This window comes from Stegostoma tigrinum, chromosome 28 (genome assembly GCF_030684315.1).
Source record: "Stegostoma tigrinum isolate sSteTig4 chromosome 28, sSteTig4.hap1, whole genome shotgun sequence".
NCBI classification, from domain to species: domain Eukaryota; kingdom Metazoa; phylum Chordata; class Chondrichthyes; order Orectolobiformes; family Stegostomatidae; genus Stegostoma; species Stegostoma tigrinum.
In genome coordinates, this window is record NC_081381.1 from 28,757,962 (window position 1) to 28,774,191 (window position 16,230).

The 16,230-nt window shown below is 40.8% G+C and overlaps 1 protein-coding gene and 1 long non-coding RNA gene across 6 annotated transcripts in view; one reads left to right on the plus strand and one right to left on the minus strand.

Moving 5' to 3' along the window:
* The window catches only part of iffo2b (intermediate filament family orphan 2b), a 49,354-nt gene that overhangs the window by 27,852 nt on the left and 5,272 nt on the right, over positions 1-16,230 (plus strand). For 2 of the 4 annotated variants that reach the window (XM_059655621.1, XM_059655622.1), the window contains exons 4-9: positions 7,950-8,090; positions 8,826-8,974; positions 14,309-14,429; positions 15,130-15,162; positions 15,658-15,747; positions 15,934-16,064. In XM_059655621.1, the coding sequence (XP_059511604.1) occupies positions 7,950-8,090; positions 8,826-8,974; positions 14,309-14,429; positions 15,130-15,162; positions 15,658-15,747; positions 15,934-16,064 (665 nt within the window). The remainder of the gene's footprint in view (positions 1-7,949; positions 8,091-8,825; positions 8,975-14,308; positions 14,430-15,129; positions 15,163-15,657; positions 15,748-15,933; positions 16,065-16,230) is intronic. The other 2 variants (XM_059655623.1, XM_059655624.1) reach the window with 1 other exon arrangement.
* LOC125466487 (uncharacterized) overlaps positions 1-16,230 on the minus strand; it is a 50,672-nt gene that overhangs the window by 10,144 nt on the left and 24,298 nt on the right. The window lies entirely within an intron of this gene.

Consider the following 16,230-nt stretch of genomic DNA (forward strand, 5'->3'; position numbering starts at 1 on the left):
CCCCTGCAACCGCAGGAAATGCTACACTTGTCCCCACACCTCCTCCCTCACCCCCATCCCAGGCCCCAAGATGACATTCCACATTAAGCAGAGGTTCACCTGCACATCTGCCAATGTGGTATACTGCATCCACTGTACCCGGTGCGGCTTTCTCTACATTGGGGAAACCAAGCGGAGGCTTGGGGACCGCTTTGCAGAACACCTCCGCTCAGTTCGCAACAAACAACTGCACCTCCCAGTCGCAAACCATTTCCACTCCCCCTCCCATTCTCTTGATGACATGTCCATCATGGGCCTCCTGCACTGCCACAATGATGCCACCCGAAGGTTGCAGGAACAGCAACTCATATTCCGCCTGGGAACCCTGCAGCCATATGGTATCAATGTGGACTTCACCAGTTTCAAAATCTCCCCTTCCCCCACTGCATCCCTAAACCAGCCCAGTTCATCCCCTCCCCCCACTGCACCACACAACCAGCCCAGCTCTTCCCCCCCACCCACTGCATCCCAAAACCAGTCCAACCTGTCTCTGCCTCCCTAACCGGTTCTTCCTCTCACCCATCCCTTCCTCCCACCCCAAGCCGCACCCCCAGCTACCTACTAACCTCATCCCACCTCCTTGACCTGTCCGTCTTCCCTGGACTGACCTATCCCCTCCCTACCTCCCCACCTACACCCTCTCCACCTATCTTCTTTACTCTCCATCTTCGGTCCGCCTCCCCCTCTCTCCCTATTTATTCCAGTTCCCTCCCCCCATCCCCCTCTCTGATGAAGGGTCTAGGCCCGAAACGTCAGCTTTTGTGCTCCTGAGATGCTGCTTGGCCTGCTGTGTTCATCCAGCCTCACATTTTATTATCTTGGAATCTCCAGCATCTGCAGTTCCCATTATCTCTGATCAACAATATCAGTTTAGTGCTTTTGTGTGCACTTCTTCTAAGACTTTGTAAAGTATGGTGCCCAGAGTATTGAACATACTACTCCAGCTAAAGCTGAAGCAGTGAGCTATAAAGGTTCAGCACAACTTGCTTTTGAACTCTCTTTATGAAATCAAAGATCACTTTGTGCTTTTTTAACAGCCGCATCAGCTTGCCTCTTTTTAATGAAAGAAAAGTTACAATGGGGAAAAAAGCCAGGTCAATAGAGTAGGCCTACACCACTTCTTCACTATATTGTTATTTTACAATTCAGTATATGATCATAGCTTATCTAACTGCTGTCCTTTCCCATAGAGTTACCCACAGCTTGGAGGCATTCCTCACCCTTACTACTGAGTAAAGAACCTACCTCTGACATCTGACCTATATCTATCACCCCTCAATTTAAAGCTATGTCCCCTCGTGCTAGCCATCACCATCCGAGGAAAAAGGCTCTCACGGTCCACCCTCTCTAATCCTCTAATCATCTTGTACACCTCTAAGTCACCTCTTAACCTTCTGCTGTCTAACAAAAACAGCCTCAAGTCCCTCAGCCTCTCCTCATAAGCCCTTCCCTCCATACCAGGCAAAATCGTGGTAAATCTCCTCTGCACCATTTCCAATGCTTTCACATCCTTCCTATAATGCGGCAACCAGCACTATCCGCAATACTCCGAGTGCGGCCCGCACCAGAGTTTTGTGCAGCTGCAATGTGATCTCATGGCTGGGAAACTCAATCCCTCTACCAATAAAACCTAACACACTGTATGCCTTCCTAATAACCCGATCAACCTGGGTGGCAGCTTTCAGGGATCTATGCACATGGACACCTAGATTTCTCTGCTCATCCACACTACCAAGGATCTTACCATTAGCCCAGTACTCTGTATTTCTGTTGCTCCTTCCAAAGTGAATCGCCTCACACTTTTCTACATTAAACTCCATTAGCCACCCCTCAGCCCTGCTCTGTCCCTCTGTAACCTGCAACATCCTTCTTCAGTATCCACAACTCCACCGATTTTAGTGTCATCCACAAATTTACTAGCCCATCCTCCTACGTGCTCATCCAGGTCATTTATAAAAATGACAAACAGCAGTGGCCCCAAAACAGATCCTTGCAGCACAAGTAACTGAACTCCAGGATGAACATTTCCCATCAACCACCACCCTCTGTTGTCTTGCAGCTAGCCAACGGTACAGTGAGTTGAAATGTGGTAAATGTAGTTCAGTCCAGCTATGTGAAAGTTGATAAAGGGGGAAAAAAAAGTTAATCATTCATGGGATGAGGGCATTGCTGGCTGGACAGTGTTTATTGCCCATCCCTAATTGCCCAGGGGGCAGTTAAGAGTCAACCACTTTGCTGAGAGTCTGGAGTCACATGTAGCTAGACCAGAAAAGGATGGCTGTTTCCTTTTTTTTCTGACCAATCAGCAATGGATTCACGGTCTTCATTAGACTCTTAATTCTAAATATTTTATTGATTTCAAATTCCACTGTTTGCCATGGCAGGATTCGATCCCAAGTCCCCAGAATGTTGTCTGGTCTCTGGATTAACGGTTCAGTGATAATACCACTAGGCCATAGCACCCCTGCCATGCGCCAACATGTCAAAGAACCTTACAAGATTTGGATTACTCTGCTCAGAATAGTGAAGGCTAAGAGACAATTTGATAGACTTGCTTCAAATTATGATAGTTTCGTTAAAATAGTTTAAAATCTGTTTTAATTGCTTGAGGGTTGATGACCAGAGGGACAGATTTAAGGTGTTTACAACAGGACAGAGGTGACCTAAAGAAATGTTTGTCATACAATGGGTATCCAGAATTTGGATACACTGCCTGATAGTGTGGTGGATACTGAGTTTAATTGCCTTTAAAAAGAAGCGTGATAAATACCTGAAGGAGAAACATTTGCAGGAGAATGAGGAAAGAGTGGGAAAGTTAAGCTGACTCAATTGTGCAAGAATCAGCTCCGGCACAATGGGCTGTGTGATCATCTGAGCTGTAGTAGCTTTGACTTTTGATTCCCACAAGTTCCACGTTCATTGATTCCGATATCCAGCATCTTTTCTTTTGTGTAGCCCAGCCCTTGATTATTAAACCTTTAGCTCCCTAATTCCTGCTGTTGAAAGCAATCTTTCCCTAAACTGCTTTTTGGTTGTTAATGCTTTGTTAAAACCCATCTCTTCAGCCTACTTTCATCTCTTTATTGTCTGTTCTAATTTAGTTTATAGTTTGTTGCGTGCCTGGAGATCATTTTTTGTACCAAGTATGTATTGTAGTTGATAATCCAGCTGTCGGGTACTAAATTTCACTTGCAGTCTGTTCTGCCTAAGCATTTTTAAATTGAGTGGCAGTTTTTAAATATTTGACAATTATTATTTTGATACTCTTTAAACTCTCTTTGCCAAACCCTTCCCTACCTGAGTTGCTGCTGCCTCTGAGTTTCTAATTTTTCATAAAGCTGAAATCAAAAGTTTAGTTGGTGTCTTCTGCAGAGAGTGAAGCATAACTGATCTGCACACCAACACCCATATGTGGTTTTTAAAATTTTAATAAAATGAACAGTAATAAAGTTGATCATAAACTGCCTTAGCTAAACTGAAATTATATTGAAACTTCAGGCTATTGCAATTTTATCACTAAAAATATTGAGTGGGTCCCTGGAGAGTGTAGCAAGGAATCACTTTTTTTCTTGTTTTAAATACACATTTGTTTGAAATCCTCAATAGCCCCATCTTAATCATCCATAGATGGGAATATATCAAAATTGAAAATGTGCACATTGCTGTGAGATCCTCTGGAGGAAGCAGTCAGTTAAGGTCACGTTCTGAACAATTATAGCAACTGGAAAGTTCCACATGGGGTATTTTTAAACAATTAACTTTGACTGGTTATTCTGAATAGTAACTGGGAGAATTGGCTTCAGTCCTGTGTGTATATATAAAAGCAAACCCAGCATGTTTAAAAACTAAAGCAGATCAATTTCTAAAGGAAAAAATTCCACTAGTTGTTGAGACTTGATATAGGTGATGAGTCAGGATGATATCATGTCTCAACGAAAACTTCAGCTAAGATTTTTCTATGGGATTCTCCTTAGTGTTTTGGCTTGTCCAGACTCCAGATGGTTACAAATGACTGCACGGCATATTTGACTCTGACTGCAGACCCGGAAGTCTGGATGTGCAAGATTTTAACCACAGCTGTGTTGAGTTTATTTCACTACCATATTTGGTAGAATTGCTACTGTAATTTGATTTTTTTTGAGAAATTCCACTTTTCAGATGTGCATTCCACTTGAATGCAGTTTGATATATGATACTTGAACGTGCAGTCAACTAGTTCTTTAATGAACTTCTTATAATTCTGATTACTGAACGAACTTGCATCAATTAAACACTTTTTCTGATAGATCAAGCAAATGTTTATTGCATTAGAGACTATTTGGCTCATTATATTTGAGAAATTTTTGAATGAAAGATTAATTCACTACTACGATAACACTCCTGCCCATAAACTAAAAATTATCATTGTGAAAACATATTTGTGCGCTCCAGATAGAGCTAGAATAGTGGACAGTGATATTGATCATTTATCAAAATCTTTCTTTGCTGTTCATGTTCTGAAATTTGTTCCTGAGCTGAGCATTTCAAAATAAATCTTTGCAGTATTGGAACTCATTATGGACCCAAAGGCTCTTTGGTCATAATGGTGACAGATAAATGTTCATAGTTGGTTTTTCTGGGGGCACAAGGAGAAGTGAATGGCTAGACAGATTGAACAAGTGAGTGGGTGTTTTATTAATAGCAACGTGCAATCTGCAAACACTTTTTTTCATTTTGGAAGAGCTGCATATTCAGAAGACTGTGTTGAACAGTGGTTATTATGCATCCAGAGAAGGACATCACTTGTGACACTATTTTTAAAAAAAAAGTAGCTGGATCACTTGTATAGAGGTTGATGCAGTCATTTTCCTTGCTGAACTAGGGCATAGATCGAAAAATTTAACAGAAATTTCACTAGGTGCAACATCCTCACTTCGCCAGTGAGGAGGTGTTCTTGCTGTAAATATAGCAGCTTCAATCTTTATGATCCATTAAGATTATCATTTCTTAAGGCTCAAGTGTCTGTTCATTTTGGAAGGCTTCATTCTCCCAGCTAATTCTGCCATTTCAAGATTGATGGAGGATTTGAGTACATCAATCCCTTATACATATTGCTATTGATTGTAATAAAAAGCATGTAGCTTAGGCAGCTTTTCTTAGGGAAAGAAAGATCTAGCTCTCTGGGTTTGTAATTTTTTAAAATCTCATCTCAAATATCATGAGAACCACATTGCCCCATCTTAAAAGCTGACCCTGTTTTGTATGATGCAAGTTTTTTTTGATGGAGCTATTGCATATTTAGTACTAGAAATGTTATATCAGAATAACTGCATGCGTGTGTACACCAGGAAGAGGCCATTCACCCTTTCCAGCCTGCTCTGCCATTGAGCTAGGTTATGCTGGGTCTGTATCATTTCACCATCTGACCAATGTGGTCTGTAATTACTCATAGCCTTTATCTAACACGTGTATCAATATCAGTTTTAAAATCTTAATTGAGCCTCAAAGGTTTTAAGAGGGAATTTTTTTAAAATTTCCACTAGCCTTGATAGTGTGGTATTTCTTAACGTTATTCCTGAATGACCAAAACGCTAGTTTAAGGTTATGCTTTTTGTTCTGGACTATCCAAAAGAAAATAGTTTGTATAGGTGTTATAGGAGAAATAAAATGGCTGGATAGTGTTAGTGATAATGGGAACTGCAGATGCTGAAGAATCCAAGATAATAAAATGTGAGGCTGGATGAACACAGCAGGCCCAGCAGCATCTCAGGAGCACAAAAGCTGACGTTTCAGGCCTAGACCCTTCATCAGAGAGGGGGATGGGGTGAGGGTTCTGGAATAAACAGGGAGACAGGGGGAGGCAGACCGAAGACGGAGAGAAAAGAAGATAGGTGGAGAGGAGAGTATAGGTAGGGAGGGGATAGGTCAGTCCAGGGAAGATGGACAGGTCAAGAAGGTGGGATGAGGTTAGTAGGTAGGAGATGGAGGTGCGGCTTGGGGTGGGAGGAAGGGATGGGTGAGAGGAAGAACAAGTTAGGGAGGCAGAGACAGGCTGGGCTGGTTCCCCCACTGCATCCCAAAACCAGCACAGTTCATCTCTCTTCTCCCCCCCACCCCCCCCCCCACCCCCACACCACACAACCAGCCCAGCTCTTCCCCTCCCCCCACTGCATCCCAAAACCAGCCCAGCCTGTCTCTGCCTCCCTAACCTGTTCTTCCTCTCTCCCATCCCTTCCTCCCACCCCAAGCCGCACCTCCACCTCCTACCTACTAACCTCATCCCACCTCCTTGACCTGTCCGTCTTCCCTGGACTGACCTATCCCCTCCCTACCTCCCCACTTATACTCTCCTCGGCACCTATCTTCTTTTCTCTCCATCTTCGGTCCGCCTCCCCCTCTCTCCCTATTTATTCCAGAACCCTCACCCCATTCCCCTCTCTGATGAAGGGTCTAGGCCCAAAACGTCAGCTTTTGTGCTCCTGAGATGCTGCTGGGCCTGCTGTGTTCATCCAGCCTCACATTTTATTATCTTGGTTAGGATAGTGTGTTTTTTTTTAAATATTTTAAAATCTAGAGTGCACGTTGCAAGGTGCTGAAGCACAGCTGCCAGATTGTGTAATTACTATATCCCTGTTAAATGAGCAGCATTCTTTTATTGTTTGAGGTCAGCTGTACAAGTTTTGTTTGCATTGATCTGCTTTTGACTGCTGAGCATAACTTAAAGAACAATAAGTGCAAGATTCTGAAATGACAATGAGCTAGTGTAATATAGAAGAAAACTGCAAGAGATTTTTTTTAAGCTCTCTAAAAGGAAAGAGGAGAAATGGACATTGGGCTGCTGGAAAATTAGGCTAGCAAAGTAGTAGTAGGAAACAAAGAGCGGAGGAACTGAATAACTGCTTTGCATCAGTTTTCACAGAGGAAGATAGCAGCAACATACCAGAACTTCAGGGGAGTCCGGGGACATATTTGAGTGTAGTGGCCATCGCAAAGGAAAAGTTGCTGAAGAAGCTGAAAGGTCTGAAGGTGGATAAATCACCTGGACCGGATGGGCTACACCCTAATTCTGAAGAAGATAACTGAGGAGACTAGAGGCATTGGTGGGGATGATCTTTCAGAAATCACTGGAGTTCAGGAGGGTACCAGAGAACTGGGAAATGGCTAATGTAACACTGTCTTGTTTGAGAAGGGACAGAGGCAGAAGACTGGAAGCTATAGGCCAGTTATCCTGACCTCGGTCATTGGTAAGATTTTGGAGTCCGTTAAGGATGAGATTGCTGAGTACTTGAGAGTGCGTGGTTATACAGTGCTGAGTCAGCACAATTTCATCAAGGAGAGATCATGTCTGACAAATCTATTAGAATTCTTTTGAGGAAGTTCACAAAAATGATCCCATGGATGAACGAGTTCTCATACGAGAAGTGGTTATAGACTTGGGGTCTGTACTCAATGGAATTTAGAGATGAGAGGGGATCTGATTGAAACTTGCAGAATACTGAGAAGCCTAGATAGAAGATGGAGAATATGTTTCCCCTAGTAGGACCGACTCGGACTCAAGGGCATGGCCCCAGTGAAGGGACGACCCTTTAGGACTGAAGCAAGAAGGAGTTTCTTCAGGTGGCTTATCTGTGGAACTCATTGCTGCAGAGGGCAGGGGAGGCCTGATCATTCTGTCTATTTAAGACAGACCGCTTCTTGATTAGTGAGACGTTTGAGGGTTATGGGGAGAAGGCAGGAGAATGGTATTGAGAAATCTGTCAGCCGTGATTGAATGGCAAATCAGACTTGATGGGCTGAATGGCCTAATTCTGCTCTTGTATCTTATGAATTGGAGGAATTAAGTTTGTGAGCATTTCACTTCATTTCACCTGATCTAAGAGGAAATGTAGTTCAGAAAACCTGTGATAAAATTGTGTTCTGTTCCACTGCAGCAAATGTCTGATTTGGATACCAAGATTCAAGAGAAAGCTATGAAAGTAGATATGGATATCTGTCGGAGGATTGACATCACTGCCAAGCTCTGTGATGTGGCACAGCAGCGAAACTCTGAGGACATGAGCAAAATGTTCCAGGTGAAAGGAAACAACTGTTGCAATTAACGTAATGTGCATGGAGATAAAGGATTTTGAAATTGACAATTTGAAGATAAATACATTTCATGCCAGAAAGTGATTGAAGATACTAGCTCTCCTGGGTTTAAGGGAATCGTCTATTGCAAGAAGTAATTTACAGGGTAATGGGTGAAACGTAAAAATTGATCACAGTTGTATACAAGTTCCACAATTTTAAATTTCATTTGGAGTTTAGAGGGAATAAATCAGCAATATAACTTAATAAACACATGCCTTTCTTGTGTAAATAAAAATTTGAATTATTCCAAATAGTTGACAATTTTTTTAAAAATTGTCAACTGAGTTTTCAATGGACCCAGATCCATTAATCATGGAACTGTTGCAGTTGTGCTGTCTGTGTTTCAGCTATCTCGTTTCATTAACTTGCCCTTTCCCTTAGCCTTTAAAAAGTAAGTGATTTTGTATACATTTTAATGGATATGAAATTAGTGTAAGCTTTCCTTCACTACAGTTGTTCACTTTCCTTAGGACAACATACCTCAATAGGACTGAGGCCATTGTGATTTCTTGATGAGTCCTACATCAGAGCTGGTTCTAATGCTTCAGGAAATCCCCTCTCACTCATGATTTCTACAACCATATGTTACTCTGTCTTATTTTGCTGCTCCTGTACTCACTAGAAATTACCTTCTTTTTAAACCCAGCTGTTTAACGTTGTTCTGTTCTGAACTTAAGGTAACAACTGTCAGCAAAAAGAAAGAGAAAAAGCCAGCATGTGATGATGAGAGCTCAGAAACTGATGGGGATACCACACGGCACTCTGATGATGATGTTAGCACGTCTCTCAATATAACTGATGAAATGAAGCGAATGCTCAATCAACTGTAAGTAAAGGAGTCTGGTCACATTAGTGAAATTAGTTTATATTTTACAGCTAATAACAAAGTGCTTTTCCAATTGATCTTGTATTAATAACATGGGAAAAGTGGATAAGAGGAACATCATTTGTGGGTACATTAAAGCCTCTCGAGTTCAGTTAATTTAGTTCCATAGCACAGTATAATTTTGGATTGTATTGTGGGCCGGCTGTGTATGTGGATGGAAGAGAGGTAATGTTAAACTCTAAATGCATCAAGAGTGCTGCACTCTTTAAAAATTCTTTTCTAAATGTGACCAGCACTGCATCATTGAAATGGTACATTTTCATGCTGTGCTTTTCAGTGGGAAGGGGATCAACATTGATCTTTTTCTATTCAGTGAATTAACTTCAATCCTTTTGCCCTCCAAAATGAACTGGTGGTGCACATAATCAGTTTGGGGAAAATAATTTTAAATCTTGCCATAAATTTACTTTTTATACTTTATCTGAACTCTTCATAGAATAGAATTGTTATGGGTGCAGAAGGAAGCCATTCAGCCTCTTGTCTCTGCAGTGGTTCTATTTCCTAGTGTCAACCTCCTTCCTTTTCCCCAGATCACCATATCTATCCAAATATCATGAGATGCAATTGAATGCTTCAGTTGAACTTGGCTCTGCCATATTTCCAGGCAATGCATTCTATACTCTTTACTGCTTGCTGTGTGAAAGCCTTTTTCTTGCATGCCTCTTTAAATCTGTGACTTCTTGTTCTTTTCTTCCTTTTGAGTGAGAACAGCTGCTTCGTACTTAGTCTATCCAACTCACTGATTTTGAAAGCCTTGATCAAATCTCCTCTCAGCCACCTTCTCCCCAAGGACAACAGTCCAATTTATTCAATCTTTGTTCTTGAATTCAAAAACCTGTTAAATATCTCTTCAGCTTTGCGTGTCCTAAAATCAACAGGTTATTAGTCTTTCTCTAGACTTCTGAATCCCATTATGCCTTGTATTAATCTAGTAATTTCCTCTGCACTAAGCTTTTCTAAAAGCCCTGACTCAAAGTAGAGTCTAGCTTGTGATGCAAGATTCCAGCTAGGACCTAACCAGCCTTTGTAAAAAAGGTTTTAGCATAACTTCCTTACTTTATAATCTATGTCCTAATATCCTAAAATATCCTGCATGCTTTGTTTAAAACAATTATTCTCGTTTTGTCCTTCCAACTTTTGTGCGTGTACCCGCTGGTTTCCTAGTTCTACAATTTTTAGCTTGCAATGCCCCTCCTAACTCATCCTAAAAGAGATCTTTGTGGTGCAGTGGGTAATTTGCTGCCTTTGAGCCAGATGTTCTGGGTTCATGTCCCACCCTAGCACTTAATGGTCAAGAAAAATCTACTCCTAATTTAGCCAAACAGTTTATCAGTGTCAAATACTTGCCATATGTGGCAATAGGAACAGGATGTACTCCAGGACTGCCTAATTATGGGAATAAATTTAGAGTGTCAACTATCATTATTTGAAGTTCTAGATCACAGCAGATATAAAAGTGCATTTCGCACAGCAATTTGGATTGACCAAGTAAGCTGTTACACACCACACACCATTCATCGTACCAAATTGTACTCCTTCACACATCTGTTAATTTTAATCTGCCCTGCAACTGTCCATTTTACAGTCTGTTCTGCTGAAGTCTCTTACTATCCTCCTTTCCATGTTTTGCGGCGTCAAACATTGAAATTATGCCTTATGAAGTACACACAGTCAGATTACTAAAATCTATCAAAGAGCAAGGATCTCAACACTGACCCCTGAGGACAGCATCATATATGCACTCCAGTCTTGAAATCATTAGTTCATCACCATTTTCTGCTTTGTGTCCTTTAATCAATTTTGTATTTGTTGCTATTGTTTCTACAATCCTTCAGATTTGAATTTTACAGCAATCAATGTATTACGTGGCCAAATGCTTTGAAAACTCCTGCATGTTACTCTCATCAACTTGGATTAGCTTTCTAAAGTAGAAATGAAGTCAGTCAAAAACAATTTTCCTTTAACAAATCTGTTTACTTTGATTTGTGCCACTTTTTCACATTAATTTTGTCCCAAATGTTTGAGTTCTGAAGTTTTGCCAATGTTAGGCTGAAAGGTCTCTGTCTGCAAAGTTCATCCCCACAGTTTTAAACTGTTTGCAATATTTTGACTTTTCCAGTTGTGTGGTGCCACTGCTACATCCAAAGAAAATTACAACAAAACCTTCTGTAGTGTTCATCCTACCCTCGTGTGCTAACTAGATCAATTGATTTTTCTACTTTGCAGATCATCAGCCTTTTAAGGAAAGCTTCTTTGTTGTTTTTTATGGATGCCTTATTCACTGTATTGGCAGCATTCTCTTTCCTATTGAAAACAGATGGAAAGTACTTGTTTAGATCATCAGTCATGTCTTTACGTACAGAAGATTCAAATTGTCAGTCCTGCAGCCCCATCCTTTCTTTTCCTACCCTTTTTAATCTTTGTTTCTAGCATAATTTCAGGGTTCATCTTTGTGTTGGATCCTAATTGAGTCACTTTTTTCCTCCCTTTATTCCTTTTATCACAGTGCTTAATGTATTCAATGTTGTTCTCTATGGTATTACATACTTTAAATTGTCATAAGGCTCCATTCTATCATTTTAAGCTCCTGTTTAATCATCCAGAGACTTGGATTTGAACCCCACCCTTGCTCCATCGCTGAAATAAGTCTGCTGTAAGCTTTTTAGAGGTATTTGATGTATGTGATAATATAGTTTAAAACTTTGAATTCATTTGATATAGTGATTATTTTACTGAATTAATAATCCAGCCTGAAGTTAAACCCATCATAGCAGTCTGAGAATTTGAATTTAGATTTCAAAAACATGGAAATTTAAAGCTACAGAATTCATATACAGTGTATGTTTTACACTTCGGCTTTATTTTCAACCATTTTCATCCAAATATCTTTCTGCAGAGCTTGTTACTTGTTGACATTATTCAGAATCTATTTATTGTTTTTTATTATGTAAGAACCCTTTATTTGGAGTAAATGTTCTGGTTTAGCTATCAGTGGCTTACAGAAACTCTCACTGTCCTGCTAAATGTGGTTCACCTTTTATTTAACCACCAAGTAATAGTGCATTAAGTGTTGAAAAAACTCTACAACGCCAACAGCATCCATACAGAAAGAAACAAAGTTGGCATTTTGAGTCCAATGACTGTCCTTTTAGAGATAATGGGACCTGCAGATGCCATATGGTATCAATGTGGACTTCACCAGTTTCAAAATCTCCCCTTCCCCTACTGCATCCCTAAACCAGCCCAGTTCATCCCCTCCCCCCACTGCACCACACAACCAGCCCAGCTCTTCCCCTCCACCCACTGCATCCCAAAACCAGTCCAACCTGTCTCTGCCTCCCTAACCTGTTCTTCCTCTCACCCATCCCTTCCTCCCACCCCAAGCCGCACCTCCATTTCCTACCTACTAACCTCATCCCACCTCCTTGACCTGTCCGTCTTCCCTGGACTGACCTATCCCCTCCCTACCTCCCCACCTACACTCTCTCCACCTATCTTCTTTACTCTCCATCTTCGGTCCGCCTCCCCCTCTCTCCCTATTTATTCCAGTTCCCTCCCCCCATCCCCCTCTCTGATGAAGGGTCTAGGCCCGAAACGTCAGCTTTTGTGCTCCTGAGATGCTGCTCGGCCTGCTGTGTTCATCCAGCCTCGCATTTTACTGTCCTTTTGGATTTCTTTAGATCTCCACCTATCTGCAGTACTTTACTTTTATTTAAGCAATAGTATATTCTGTCAAGGACAAGCAATTGTATATACACTCAAAGATAGAATTGCTCTGACGTCCCATGAGTTCGGATCTGGCTTGGGGTCAATACGTTGACAGATCTCCAAGAACATCTTTGGAGTGACTGACAAAGCCACTTAACTCACTACAAAAACTAGTCCTTTTCAAAGTCTGTCTTTTATGCTGCTCTTTTGGTATGACTGTGTGACATACGATGTAATATATGGTTTTGGCCTACTTTGTTGTTTTTAATTGCATCATTATCCTGTTCAAAGCTTTACTTTTCCTGGGCTGACAGCTCATGCTATGATTGAACAACTCAGGCAGTTTTACTGGGGTGTTATTTCTGACAGCTTATCAATCTTCAGTGCTGGACTGAAGGGAGTATTTTCATGATCACAGACAACAAGGCCACTTTCTCTCAAACTAAAATTAATTTGCAAACTCTTGCTGATCCTAACAAATCTGTGCCTAGACCCGATTTCCCATACTGGCTTCTTGTTCTCAGATCAAAATGAAATTCCATAGTTAGCATACCATATTTTCTCTGTTCCATCCCAACACCATGAGACAAACTCAAACCACCAAATTCTTCCACAGCCAGTTTACATTTGTTAATGTGAAAGAGAAAAAAGAACTGTTACATGATTCAAAGTGAAAAATAAATACTAAATAAATTATGCATTGGCTTAGTTAGTTGTCCCTTCTTTGCCCCCATTTTAGGGAAAAAGGAGCAGCTTCCTAAATTGCATGTCTTTTCACAATCTTCTCAGCTAAGCTAGCTCATTCTGTAATTCTGCCCCTCATCTTTGAGGTATAAATTAACAAAAATCAAAAACTATCCCTTTTTGAATATATTTCACGTCTTTCTCCTGTTTCTTCCTATTATACTGTTCCCATGCATTTACTCACTTGTAATGGGCATGTTTAAAACTGAGGACTACTAAATTGTCTCCTTTTTCCCTTAAATACTCTAGTTTACCCTAAGTGTCAGAGCTTTTTGATATTAAATGTAGTTTTCTACTTTGTACGTTATCCCTGCTTGCATTGACTCCTTGGTGACTTCGGGAGAGAAAAAAAATGAGATTGAAAACACGATAGTATGTATATGTTTCAGAGATAGCAGGAACTGCAGATGCTGGAGAATCTGAGATAACATGGTGTAGAGCTGGATGAACACAGGCCAAGCAGCATCAGAGGAGCAGGAGGGCTGACGTTTTGGGCCTAGACCCTTCCTTGTTCATCCAGCTCTATACATTGTTATCTCAGCATATTATCTGGACTTAATACTTTGTATCAAAAACAAAGTACTAGAGAAACTCCTAGACTGGCAGCATCTGCAAAGGGAAAAACAGTTAGCATTCCAAGTCCTGTGACCCTTCATCAGAATGGTTTTGACAAAAGATCACTGGACTCAAAATGCTAACTCGATTATTCTGTACAGATGCTGCCAGACCTAATGAGTTTCTCCTGCACTTTGTTTTTGTTTTATATTTCCAGCATACACAGTCCTTTGTTCTTATTTTAATATTCTGTTTGCTTCTTCCCAGTCGAGAGACATTTGACTTTGAGGATGACTGTGACAGTTTGAGCTGGGAAGAAAATGAAGAAACTCTACTGCTTTGGGAAGATTTTGCTGAGTACACAGCTATTGTGGAGCCTCCAACTGAGGTACTCATCTCCTTAAGCGCATAACTCAGCGTACACTGCAAAGTTGTAACTGAAGGAGTCTGTCAAACTATGAATGAGTGATAATGGGAACTGGTCTAGGCCCGAAACGTCAGCTTTTGTGCTCCTGAGATGCTGCTTGGCCTGCTGTGTTATCCAGCTTCACACTTTGTTGTCAAACTATGAATATTGTTTTTTAAAAAAACTCCTGGTCCACAGTCCTACATTATGTAGGTGTTATTCATTATGGAAGCCATTGTCTTGAACAAATTGTCTAACACAGATTCTGATTGAATGAAGGCGATATGTTCCACTGGGTTAAGATCTCAATGAAACCATAGGTGACTTCAAAATAAATAAGTAGTTTGCTTCTCTAAAATATAGAAAAGAGCTAAGTGTAGCCCTCCCTGCCCTGGCCTTCCTTACCCTTGCATCTTGGTAAAGTGACCATTTTAATCTCCAATCCAATAATTTTGGGGGATAAGCTCAAATCATTTATTTCCCTAACAAGCAAGTTGTATAATTTGTTGTTTCACTCCTTGCATAATATACAATATTGCTCATTACCATCTCCCCACTGAGGAGTCAGCAAATGACCTACACCTCCCAGCTCCCAGAGGTTGTGTTCATGACCGCTAGTGAACTGAATAATCTGGCCTCTGTTTACCCAGCTTCTGATTTTTCTTTTCCCTCCCCCCTCCAGGATACCTGGATGGCACAATGTGTGGAGATTACAGTAAGTACTAGCCTGTACTCCCATAATATCTGTATCTGAGTGGTGTAACACTGCCAGTTATGGGTAATGTCATTCCATCTTCATTGGCGCTTGATTCCTTAAAGTCCTCCCAGTACAAAATGTATCCTTCCCAATGGTTCAGTCTCTGAACAGAGCAGCAGAATTGGCAGGTTATAGATAGAGAGGGGGAAATGTTTTATCCTAAATGAGCTCCTGTCACTTTTTTCAGTCTCAGCACTAAATCGCAGTTGTAATCAACAATGACCTCCCAATCACAATTGTCAGCTCAAAAGCATTTTCTTTGCAGATGTCAGTCAATAACTAAGTTGTTTATTTTGCTCATGCTGATCTCAAACTTCATGAAGGGTAACATTAATATTTATCAAGTCTGGTCTCAAATGCTGGGGCACAGTGCGTATGTTTGCTTTCTACAGGCTATTTTTCATATTTATAGATATTGGAGTAGTTAAAAATGTATTACTGTTTTACTCAAAGGATGAAACTTTGGAAACAGTTATTAAAGAAACTGAATCGCTCTTCAAAACTAGAGAAAAGGAGTATCAGGAAACCATTGACCAAATAGAGGTGAGATCTTGTTCAGTGTGCATTAGACATAACCTGATGTTAAATAATTTCTGAACATAATCTCATGCTATGGATCCACTTGCTGTACTACCATCTATTTATGCTCCCTCAATGTATGAGTTATCTCCTGTTTCACAACTAATCCACTCATCGCACTTCACTCATTGCATCTTTCTTTTGCTTTAGCTGGAATTGACCAGTGCCAAAAGCGATATGAACCGCCACCTCCATGAATACATGGAAATGTGCAGTATGAAACGTGGCCTCGATGTGCAAATGGAAACCTGTCGGCGGCTCATTAAACAATCAGGAGGGAGGTAAGAAGTGCTACACATTTACTTGAGCTAGCTTTCTGACTCCTAGTCTGCCCTACCTATTTTCAGAGCTGATACCAAGTCAGTGTGAATATTTTGCAAGAGCAGGAGCAATAGTCTATCACTTTTAAGCACTGACATTTTAAGAATTAAAGAAGGGGACAACGAG